Here is a 13,158-nt window from a genome sequence, read left to right on the forward strand (position 1 = left end):
AAACACCACCTTAGTCACCACTTTAGCATTTTAATTAATATATTATATGATTATCATTTTCTTAAACCAACATCTATACACAAATAATGTTTGATAATATAACTTATTCATCATAAGTTTTTATGAAACCAATTAATTTTCGTGACCTACATTTTTCTAAACTTAGACTATGTATAGTGGTTTTAACTAATTGTTTAATTAAAATGATACTTAGGCGTCACATAGGTAAAAATGAATTCATTAAAGTCAATTTTAATCATCTATAGTGGTTTTCACAACATACAATTATTACTGAATCACTTTTTATTAGCTTAATATTTTATTCTTCAATAAACATAATAACCTAGATAATAAAACCACACAACATGTATAACATTTTAATAATATAAAATTACAATGACATCGGAAAAAAAAATACTTGAAATAAGAAATAAGACAAAATATCTGAAATAAAAAGAAGATACAAGAACATTATTTATATAAAAAACGAATACTCGTTTGCATGATATATGATAGCGATTTCAGTCTTCCTTCGCTCGACTATAGCGCAATCTTCGGGTGGTAAATGAGAAGTCTTTTTTAATAAATGCAAAATCGATTTCAATTTGTTGTTCCTCTTAAAAGCTGAGGAAACAGTCGATTTTAAAATCCAAGCTTCCTACTTGAGCTATTATCTCGTGATTCATTGTAGCCAATGTAGATTATGAGGATCGCGGCCTAGCTTTTGTTTTATTTATACCAATCAAGCGAGCCAGTTCTTCTTCGAGGAAATCAATATCAAACTTGTCGGCGTTGTCATTTAAATTTATTTGGGTACGAGCAGAGTTTGCTTCGTTGTTGCTCGATGATATTTTCGATCATTTAGATGATTGATCAACCTTTAGTTCAATAACAAATAATAATAATAATAATATCAAAACATATTAACAATAATAATAGTAATATTAATAACAACAAAACAGTGTCCATTTCATTTGATAAATAATAATAAATATTACAATTAGTCAACTACATGTGCATTTATTTGGTAGGTAACAAATATTTTAGCCCAAGTAGAGCCCGTTAAAGGATTAGCGGGCAAATTCCATAACTCCATATTTGAAGGTCTCGTAATGGTTTTAGCTGACAAATTGGCAGCCATGTCACATGCTTGGCGCCTCAAGTTGTGTCACTACGTCCTTTCTTACAAGTTATGCTTTATGTTTTCTTTACTTAAATACATGAGTTTTGCAAAGCACAATTAATCAGTGGTTTAAACCTAGCATTTTTGAATATATATATGTAGTTATGGGTATTGACATTGTCTTTATATTAAAAATCATATTTTTCTTAAATTATAAGTTATAAAAGTATCGTTTTGACCATAGGCGTTTTGAATTATATTCTTAAATTGGAAAGGAATTTAAGTCGGAAATAATTATAGGTTTTCAAATCGTTTACTTATCGCTCAAGCATTCGTTTCCATTTTGATATTCGTCAATTCAGGTTTGGACCTCTTAACAACTTATGTGTACGAATTTCATTCTCCATTACTTTGTAGTCGGGTCATTGAACTCGTTATTTTATGCTTATGTGATCAAATTTGTGATATTGTATCACACTGATTGCGATACACCGAAATGTTACTCGCTGATGCTCTGATTGTGACACATCGAAAGGTGGCGCGCCTCTGAATGTGTTATCTGACGCTATGAATGTGACGCACGGAACTATTATTTGATGCTCTTAACTATTTGACGCTCTGAATGTCGCCAACAAAATGTGTATGTATATTGATCGGTAGCTATTATTTAAGTCATTGCATTATTTTATGCTTGTTGTCCCGCTGAGTAATTTTACTCAAGCGTGCATATTTCGTTTATATGTACGTCAGGTAACAGGGCTACCCCGAGGAGAGGTTGATCGATAGCTCAAGGGAAAATATTAAAGATTTAAGGATATTTCATGAGTGAATAATTAAAAAAAAGTTTAGAATTTCGATCTTTTGTAATTATTGTAAACAATTTAATGTTTTATCAATAATGAAAATCAATGCTTTGAGTTCCGACCTACTGGAAAAGTGACACGTCAGCCCTAGCGCGGGCGAGGTGTTACAGTATTAATTCTGCAACTGGGAAACCAAGCTCAACCCGATAAAATTGCTTCAAGTGAGTCTCAAACTCCTGATTTCACATAGGAAAAGTCATAGGACTACTGCCGGACTATGTGATATTTTGTAATAGTTGAATTTTATTCCTTAATCCCTTGGAATCCCGGAAACGCACAAGATACCGGTAAACAGAAAATGTTTAAGCATAAATTGAGTGCATGTGACCTTTTTAGATTTGGCACGCCATACGAACTTACTGAGCTCTCTTCTTCGGTTATCAAACCCATGCTAAAATCTTGTTTATTCGATATGGAAATTTAATTAACAAAAAGAAAATTGTAGTGTTATCCTCTTACGAGTCAATTCATTTCCAATAATACTACTACTATTCTGATTGTTATACCCTTAAAAATAAACCTAAAAAGTTGTGAAATATACTTCAATAAAACCATATTCATTCAATGTGAATGGCCTAACCAAAAGATTATTTGTTTTAGTTTGATTCCTTTTTTATGTTGTACATATTATTGCAACTTCTTGTGATATAAAAGAAATTAAGAATTTTCCTAACAATTAAGACCTTTGAACATACACTTTGTATTATACAACTTCGCAGACTGTTATCCATTATTTTTGTAAAGTTGTTAATAGGGATGAGATTAGTACCGTATATCAATACCGAACTAGTATTAGTACAGGAAAATAACAATACTGGATTTCTAAAAAAATGGGGTACCGAATACCGAATTTATCGATACGATACCGGTACTCATTACCAAATACTCATCTATGCCAGTATTGATGCCGAAAATATAGATATCAAAGTATGGAAAAAGTAGTTACCTAATACTGTACCGAATCTTTCATTACGTACTGATACTTGGTACTAAGTGCTCACCCCTAATTGACATAACAAACATCTTGAATTTGGGTTTAACAAGTTATAATTATAAATAATATTAAATAGAGGATTTTAAATGTGAGGACAATTTAGTGTGGATCTGTGTTTGGTATTTTTATGCAGCCGGCACAACAATTTGAAGCAAGTTTTCATCTCTTTTTTCCCTGCTTTACTTGTCATACATGCACATTAATTTATTTCTTTGAAAAGCACCTTTTCATACATCATATAATTAGCTCTTAGAGTTGTCAATCACACATTTATAAATCCACACTCTATGCTTCAAACTTTTCTAAAAAAAAATGAAGATTTTATACTTTATACATTTAAAGTCTTGATTGCTGTAAAAAAAAATAGAAAAATAGTTATGACAAAAATAATAACGCATGCTACAACGTCTAAGTTAAGACAAGTGCGCGTTCTAACGTCTTTTTACATCTCTTTGTATGATTTAACGGCACGCCATAACACGCTAATTTTAATACCTAGAAGTAGACGCAACATGTTTCAACATTTTTAAGTTTTCTTTTTGTACGACTTAACGGTCAGTCACAACGCACGGGTTCTAATACGTCGATTCTACATATAGGATTACGGACCCGGCGCAACGCACAGGCCCTCGATACTAGTTATAAATTATTATGTAGTATTGCCTGACATAAGGAAACTTGTTCATTAACAGAACAATGACAATATTTAGCACATAAAACACAATATATTATTTATATAATATGCACCATATTCTTCTAGACAAATGTTGATGAGTATAACATCAATCACACGATAACAACCAGTCACGTAGTTGATTATGGATAAAGAAAAAACGATCAAACCCTTTTGTTGACTTTCAATGAGAGTATCAACAAGGTAGAACTGGAACGTGTTGACCATCTGGCATGTATAGGAATTAAAACAAATATAGGAAACTTTATACATTGAGTAGAAAGTACTTAATTAGGTTGATAGAGTAATTAAAACAAATATAGGAAACTTTATACATTGACTTTTAGTTGAAAGCTAGAAAGTACAAATACATACATTTGCATGCATATACAACAAGGTAGAACTAGAACGTGTTTACCATCTGACATGTATAATATTCTATGTATTTAGTCTATTTAATGTTACAATTTTCTTATCTAAAATTAGCGTTGATAGATTATTAAAACAAATATAAAAAACTTTATATTTTGATACATATTTAGTATTCATTACTGATACAACTATTATTATCGTAACACATATTTAGTATTGATCAATTCATTATAATATCACTATTATTGATCTCTTCATTACTAATATCACTATTATTACTATAACATATATTTTAGTATTCATACCAATATCACTATTATTATTGATCCCATGCATATGGTTTTCGAGCCGAGGGTCTCTCTGGAAGTAACCTCTCTATCCTTTGGGATGGAGGTACGGTTTGCCTACATCCCACCCTTCCCAGACCCTGCTAACAGCTTTGCTATTGGTGGGATTTATACCGGGTATGGTTGTTGTTGTTGTTTTTATATTTTGACTTTTAGTTAAAAAGTTTTGGTTTCATTATATCATAAGAAGACATAGAAAGTAGAATTAATACATACATTTGCATGCATATAAACAAAAAGAATACACATGAAGATTGCAAGGTTCTCATATATCTACTCAAAAGATCACCTCTATAACCAACAACATTTACTTATTAATTTACTCCCATTTATGTTCTAATTCATAAAGGAGGAAAGAAAACATGATAACTTTGTGCACATATCACGTTTGTAAACAAAAACCCAAGCCAATTTTGGAAGTTAAAACTGAAAACCAACAAAACCCCAACTTTCTAAACCAAAAGATCGTTTCCAAGCTTTGAGTAAGTTATATCTTTATCAGGTTTTCTTGGTTGAAGAAAAACAACTGACGATGATGGAGATTTATTATCCGGTGAGTCTCGTGGGAATTCCGAGAGCATTTGAACAACCTCTCTCATTGTTGGTCTTTCCACACTATTTTCCTGAATGCATAGCATAGCTATAAAGAACAGGTGCATTGCTTCATCTTGAGGAACGTTGACGAGCCTTGGGTCAATGATGCGGTTGACTTCTTCTTTTCGACACCTCGTTAACGTCCTTGTCCACTGTACGATATCCACACCGTCACCAAATCCTCCCACCGGACGCTTCCCGGTAATCAGCTCAAGAAGTACAACTCCAAAACTATAAACATCACTTTTTTCATCCACTCTTAACGTATAAGCGTATTCTGTACATAGAAAACTTAAAAATATTCAATAACAAGTCTCATATAATTTGTACATCACTGACTATTTTCTATTTTTATTTAAACATGCATTACACTTGCACATAAATGGTAAAAGAAAATCATTTTAAAATATAAATAATTTCAAATTATTAATAGATATAAAAGACCAAATTTATGTTAAATACATGGAAGCTGACGTGGACTTTCCAGCTTTTGTTATCTTTGTATAGAGACATGGATCTGTTATCAGATTTTTGTTGTTGAGTTGCGGTCTGTGTCAGATTTTGACTCAGATGAATCAGACCGTTCATTAATTTATTAGCAGTGACTCGGTGCGGTTACCCATAAAATTCTCTTACCGTGCACCTACAAATCCCACGCCCTTAATTATTTTAATCTGTATTGCATAAATCACGGGTGGTGTTCACATGACACGTCACTTTCACTCATCAGATCCTTACTCCTCTTTCCTACGCCATCACACCAGAACCTTAAGCCCACATCCCTTATTAGGTCATTCAATCTCATACGATAAATGTTATGCACAATTATTGTTACTATAACTTTTCTAAATGTGAACAAAATAAATGAAATGTAACGTACCAGGAGCTATGTAACCGTATGACCCCGCGATTGCGGACATACACTCGGATGCACCACCGTCGACTAGGTACTTTGCAAGCCCGAAATCAGCTACATGAGCCTCGTAACTTGAGTTTAACAAAATGTTATTTGATTTAACGTCTCGGTGCACGATCAGTGGTGAACAGTCATGATGAAGGTAGCATAACCCTAGAGCCGCCTCGATTGATATTTTGTACCTTAAATGCCATCCTAGAATCCCACCGCATTTGATTTTCGAGTGTAGCGCCTCTCCTAGACTCCCGTTTCGCATGTACTCGTAGACCAAAAGGTTGGAGTCCTTGTTGGAGCAAAATGCCAATAGTCTCACTATGTTCCTATGCCGAATGTTGCCTAGGGTTCGGATTTCGGCTCTGAACCCATGGTCGTGGCTTGTGGTTCCAAAGCCAACAAGCTTTTTTACTGCGATTTCCGTCCCGTTTGGCATTTTACCATGGTAGACTATACCGGCTCCACCTCGTCCTATCAAGTTACCATCTTTAATGCATTCCAGAACATCATTAACTGTAAAATCAAGCTTTTGGAAAGATGTCATCTTCCAAGCATCTGAACCCGACCTTCTAAATGACTTAGCTTTCATCATAGCCGCGGCCGCAAATATTAGAGAGCAAATAAGAAGCCCGAGGGCGAATATGAGCTTGAACCTTGTAGGCTTTTTGTTAACGGAATCAGCAATTCCACTAACATTGCAAGGGTTGTTTAGCAACTCACCACAAAGTTGAGGGTTCCCTGCGAATGAAGACGCGTTAAAAAACGAGAACTGACCAGTCTCGGGTAGTTTACCCGACAAATCATTGAACGAAAAGTCAACTATCGTGAGACTTTTCATGGTTCCAATAAACTTTGGAACGGAATCATTCAAGTGATTCCTCGAAACATTCAAGTAATTCAAGATTCGAATATTCGAAATATCAACGGGAATCGAGCCAGAAAGGTTATTCCGGCTCAAGTCAAGACTAGTCAAATGAACACAGTTCCCGATTTCCGGTGGGATTTCACCAGAAATTGAATTTCCACTTAAGTCGAGCTTCAAAACCTCGCGGAGTTGACCAATAGTCGCTGGAATTGACCCCGAGAATCTATTTCCGGCGACTAATAATATTTGGAGGGAAGAGAAATTCAAAATGGAAGCCGGTAACGAACCCGAAAGCTGATTATTGGATAAATCGAGCTGACTTAACTTAGCCAGTCTTGATACCGGATTCCGGTTATCGGAAACATTTCCCGACAAGTAATTATTCTGCAACTCCAACAAATTCAACTCCGGCAAGTAAACTAGTCCATCTGGAATGCTTCCATTCAAGTAATTCTCCCCTAATCTCACTCGAACAAGACTCGAACACGTCCCCAAATCCTCCGGAATCGACCCGAACAAGAAGTTCTTCTGTAGAATCAAGATTCTTAACTGATTAGATGCACAAAGATCCCGCGGTATTGTCCCGGTGAGCTTATTTGATGACAAATCGAGCTCACAAAGATTCCGATTCTTTCCAAGATTCCCCGGAATCACACCAGTGAAATTATTACCCCAAAGAGCTAGCTGGTCCAAGTCTGGAAACTCGGCAACATAATCCGGTATGGACCCGTGTAATCGGTTCATGAAAAGATTCAAAAGCTTGAGCTTGTTGAGGTTTCCGAGCTCACTCGGAATTTCACCCGAAAGAGAATTGGCTGAGAGGTCAAGAAACACCAAGTTTGTTAAGTTCCCGAGCTGCTTGGGGATTGGACCCGAAAGGCGGTTGATGTGAAGGAAAACGGTGTCTAGCAAATGCAAATTGCCCAGTTCCGGGGGAACTGGGCCGTCTAGTTCACATGAAGAAAGATCCATGTGAACTAGATTAACTAATTTACCGAATTCGGGTGGAATCCCGCCTTGAAACATGTTGTAATAGCCCATGTAAATCTCTTTTAAATTTGTAAGATTCCCCAGTTCCTGCGGAATCCTTCCGTGGAGGTCGTTTCCAGCGAGGGAAAGGTATTCGAGAGTGACCATTGCGCCGTAGGATTCGGGGATTTTACCGTAGAAGTAGTTCCCTCCCAAGTCTAGATATTTGAGTTTCTTAAGGAATGTGACTCCGGTGGGGAGTGGAAAGGAGAAGTTATTATCGTACGCGTCGAAAACTTCTAAATTCGGAAGGTTTGAGTAGTTCCAGTCCAAGCCGCCACTGAATTCGTTGTTGGAAATGTTTAGAAACCGGAGGGAGGCGAGATTGGAAAGGTTGATTGATCCGGAGAAGTTGTTTCCGTCCAGGGAGAGCTCGGTGAGGCGGTCGAGTGAGGAAAAAACCGGGGAAACGGAGCCGTGGATTCGCATGCTTGACAAGTTTATGGAAATGACGCGGTTTTTGTAGCATTTGATTCCGACCCATGAGCAAATGGAAGTGGGACTGGAGGAATTCCAAGTGTTTAAAGGAAAAGGAATGGAATCAAAGCCTTGTTTGAGAGTGATCAAGGCATCAAAGTCAGTGGAAACTGAGGAGGGAATTGAAAGCCAGAGTGTGGTGATTATGACAAAGAAAGATATCATTTTTGGTAGGTTTGTTTTTTTGTGTTGTTTCTAAGGGCAATTAGTTTGGAATGATTTGTAGAAGAAACAAAAGGATTTATGGAATGGAATTGAATTGTGTTTCTTGAAAAGGAATGGAAAAGTGAAGGGAATCTGAGAAACTTGAAGCCTTAAAGAATCAATCATCTTCAAAGAGAGTCTTGAAAATCAAGGAAGAAGCTGAACCCATCCTTTTGAGCTTTTTCCTCTCTCTCTCTCTAAAAGTGGTGAGAATGGAAATAAAGGAGGAATTGAATTGGTAATTCCAGGGTGTATCAACAGCTTCTTTACACAAAGGTGATGAAACAGTCGTTGGATAGAAATTTGAAGTGTTTTTTTTTACCATAGAGCAATTTTAAAAAACAAGGTATGTACTCATCAAGCATTAAAACTTGTGCTTTGGGCTTAAGAAGTTGTAAACTAGTTTTGGTTTTGGTACCTTTGGACCGGAAAAGAGATGGGATTTTGGGATTAGGAGGAGAAGTAAAGTTGATTCTCAATATCTTTATACTTTAAAGTGACAAAAATACCCTTTAGCTTTAATCAATGGGTACCCCATCTTTACTTTGAATGAGGGTAGACTAGGGAAGAGGTGATGAAACATGCACTTTGGATCATGAACAATGGATGAGTGTTCACTTTTTATGTCATGATTGATGATGATCATCATCATGTATGCATATCTGGTGACTCATAGATAATATTCATAATATAAAAGTGTACGTTTAATGTTTGATCATCATGATGATGGATTTATGGTTATTGGCACCTAAGAAATATATGTCATTTGGGCATGTTTGTTTCATTGTCTCATCTCATCATCAATAAATCAATTCTTAGGTTAAAATGGAACAACTATAGTCACAACAAATTAAACTTCACGATCTAAAATGTCCTTGTTAGCAAAATTTCGCATCAATGTAAAGTTTGGACCGAAAGGTGTGAGACGAAGGAAGAATTTATAGTTTATTTGGATAGTTTAGCCACGTAACATGAAATTTAGTCCTCAACTATATGAGTCATGTATCTTCGGATGTTTAGTTCTACACAAGTAATCTTTATAGGACAGTTTGGAACTTCATAGTGTTTCTAGTTTCAAGATTATGTAGATTATGAGGGACAAGTTCGGTTGGATGATCGTAAACAACGCACTACCTTTTTAGTTGTTTGTGATATTGCCATGTTATGCCAATCTTCGTTGTATCTTTTTGTTGCCCACAAAACCCATTTAATCATTAAAGACGATCTTTCTCTTTGTGTTTGTCAACGGTATCCTTTTCTAGTCCTCGTTTAATCATTTTAACGACCAAACTCAAAACCTCTTTTAAATATCTTTATCGAGCCCTGAAGCAACTATGAATGACGGTCTTATTTTCAAATTTTTGACATAACTTTATGTAGCCCATAACTAATTATGAACAACAATGACTTTCCATTTTATTTGAGTGTTTGTAACGTTGTCCCAGTTAATTATGATGTACTATCATATGTTGATTTTGTGGATAAACAAATGTTGCATGACCTATAAAAGCAAGGCACAACCTCAAAGCATGTTGTGACGTTTGTTTATGCATTGCACATGAAGCCCAACTACCTGACTATAGAGACAAAATTTTTGTGTATTTATATGTGGTACAACAACGCATAGAGAAGCCAGAATTAATGGGTGTTTCTTTTGAAATAGATTTGGGCAATCTTAGCTGAAATCCATAACTAAAAGCAGAGAAATCAGAAAAAAAAAGGTTTACTTTTATGATTTCAAAACAATCACATAACATATATTCATTACCTATCCAATAACATAGTATGTATCTACATTTACTCACGTATAATTGTTTATGTCCTATGATTACACATAATACGTTGCATGATTATCGATTGCACATTTGAATTCCTTCGAAAAGTTTGAATCATATACTAATCAGTTTCAAATTAAAGTAATTCGGTGGTACTATTAATTCTTTTAGCAAAATAGACAAGTAAGTTATTGTTCAATTTTACTTAAAAAATGGTCCCAGTATATGGTAATTGGTAACAATTCTTCCTTGTATCGCTGGATGATATGATAATTAGACGGTCTTCTTGGAGTATGATATTCGATCATTTCTTTGACTAGTTCCTTCAATAAATTGTTTGCAAACATAGGTGATCGATCACAAACACATATTTCCCTTTGTATAACTTTGGGTAGTTAAATATACAATCACCAAACTTAAAACGACTCATCAATCTTGATTATTATAAACAAATTACCAAAAGATGATAAACAATTATTATAAACAATTATCAAAACAAACATTTAGGTTTTATAATCTTGCTTGGTCCATCTGTCTTCGTGACAGTGTTTTATACAATTTAAATGATATAATGTTTGGTTAACGATATATATTACACATATAAAAGTGTGTTGGGAAATGGGTAGAGGTGGTCACGCTGTCATAGGGGAACTGTTTGTAAGAAGTGAAAAAGATGATTATAATTCATTGATCATTACAATGTTTTTCCAATCCTTTATTTCATCTTGCTGCAAAAGAACTGCATGGAATCAAGAAACCCTCCCTTTTCTCTCTCTCTCTCTCTCTCACTATATATATATATATGATGTATATAAACATAACACATATGCATATATCTTTTTGTGTGTGTGGAAAACGCATACATTGGCTTGTGTGTTGTGGACAGGAACGGGACCAAGATTATGTTGTTTATTTTGAAGATGATGGAATAGTCTAAAAGAGAGGACTGAAAAGCAAAAGAAAGATTTCATCGTCCACTTACAAAAAGAAAAAGGAAAAGAAGACTCCCATCCAATCTTTCTTTCACATGGAAAAGAGTGCTCTTGTATTTATGTTTATATTTAACTTTAAAGCATTCATTATGTTGTATAACCAAGTAAACAATCATAAAAACATATTCATCTAGTTAAAGTATACTTAAAACAACTAAGATCATCCGCTACGAAGACGTCTCACTGAAGGGTGTCTATCTCCTTAACTCAAGAAAACCAAAAGTAACATTTCCTTTCTCCTCTCACATTATTCTAAGGGGGTGTTTGGTACAGAGAATGGAAAAGGAGAGAAAATAGAAATGGAAATGGAATTGTAGAGAAAGAGAATTGGTATGGAGAATGAGAATCATTTCTCTTGTTTGGTACACGAGAAAATAAATAGAGAACTCTTCCATACCCAACCCCACCTCCACCCAACCTGACACCACTCACCACCGCAGCCCCACCATCACAGCCCCACCACCACAGCCCCACACCACCAGCACCACCACCACAGCCCTTTCTTCAACCACAGCCCACCACCACCGGCTGCCGCCACCAAATCCCCTTCTTCAACCACAGTACACAAGAAATTAAAAAGATTTAAATTTTTGGAACATAAGATATAGAAAAAGGAGGCTCAGATCTGTCATCACTGCTTCTTTGGAGATTTTGTGGTGGTGGTTGTGGTGGCGATGATGATGATGATAATCAGAAGCCACCTGCGACCACCGCCGATTTCCACCACCACTGTCACCCACCTGCGACCACAATCACCCGACCATCTGAAAACCCTAACCTACCACGAACCACCACTTGAAACCCTAATCTCCGTTCACCCGTACCACCTGCAACCTACAACCGGTTACCATCTCTGTGTTCACCACTGCGAACGGCGGAGACGGGGTGGTGGTTGCAGACTTGGAGACGAGGTGGCGGTTGCAGACTTGGAGACGAGGTGGCGGCCGAGACGAGGTGGTGGCCGGAGACGTGGTGGTGGTCGGAGACGAGGTGGTGGCCGGAGACGAGGTGGTGACATGCTATGAGGAGGCTGCTGAGAAATGGATTTCTCTTTGTTTTAAAGAGAAATGGAATTCTCTAGTTTTAGAGAAATAGAAAGAGAAATAGAAATGAAAAGTGAAAAACAAACAAAAGAAATATTTCTAATTCCATTTCTCCTCAATCAAATCTCTCTACCAAACACCCCCTAAGGTCCAACCGCCTATGACTATATTAAGACAGATTTTTCACTCCTGTTCTCCTTGCCACGCAATCCCCACCCATTACCTTCCCTTTCACATAAAGGGACTCATGAGCAGCAAAGCCAAAGATGATCTAACAAAAACCAAATTAAAGGAAAAAAAATACTTCATTCTTTAAATAATACACACATATATATAAAAGTCAAGTATAGGAACCTCTAAAATAATGAACACCAACAGAATAAACACACTTTCTATTAATTTATATTTTGTAGAATATTATTTTGCACCTAACATTTTAAAAATCTTTACCTTTAAGAAATACATGAGTGGAATATATATGCCTGTTTAACTATTTTGTTATATAAATGTACTTAAATATTATAAAAAGTAGAAAATAATAGCTTGATGAAAGGAAGAACTAATTTCAAACTAGAGGACACTGGTCAGCGATTGGTGTAGCATCCCCCCGTGTATGATTATTCTGTCTGTTATCTACTAAAATCGCATAAAATATCAATGTTCATACGACCAAAAAACAAGCAATCCAAACGGTGATCCCATACGTGTTGGAGTATATGACGGGCGAGAAACAAGGCTCTTTTCAACAGCATAAGGACCTCGATCAACCGAATCAAGGAGATCAAAACGTATACTTTTCTATGGGTAAAAATATAGGGGGAAAGTGGTAGGACTTGATTGGGAAAACTGATGTAATTTTTCTTTTTAAGATGTGTTGTAATCGTGTGAATTGTATGT

The 13,158-nt window shown here is 35.8% G+C and overlaps 1 protein-coding gene across 1 annotated transcript; it reads right to left on the bottom strand.

Moving 5' to 3' along the window:
* Positions 1 to 4,671: 4,671 nt before the first annotated feature.
* On the bottom strand, positions 4,672 to 8,743 carry LOC143576410 (uncharacterized). The gene is made up of 2 exons (XM_077060505.1): positions 5,847 to 8,743; positions 4,672 to 5,243 (listed from the first exon to the last, which is right to left on the bottom strand). The coding sequence occupies exons 1-2, from the start codon at positions 8,410 to 8,412 to the stop codon at positions 4,825 to 4,827; spliced, it is 2,985 nt and encodes a 994-aa protein (XP_076916620.1). The 5' UTR covers positions 8,413 to 8,743; the 3' UTR covers positions 4,672 to 4,824.
* Between the last annotated feature and the right edge of the window lie 4,415 nt (positions 8,744 to 13,158).

This window comes from Bidens hawaiensis, unplaced genomic scaffold (assembly GCF_021521415.1).
Source record: "Bidens hawaiensis isolate Kalapana, Puna unplaced genomic scaffold, B.hawaiensis_p1.1 tig00028110_1, whole genome shotgun sequence".
NCBI classification, from domain to species: domain Eukaryota; kingdom Viridiplantae; phylum Streptophyta; class Magnoliopsida; order Asterales; family Asteraceae; genus Bidens; species Bidens hawaiensis.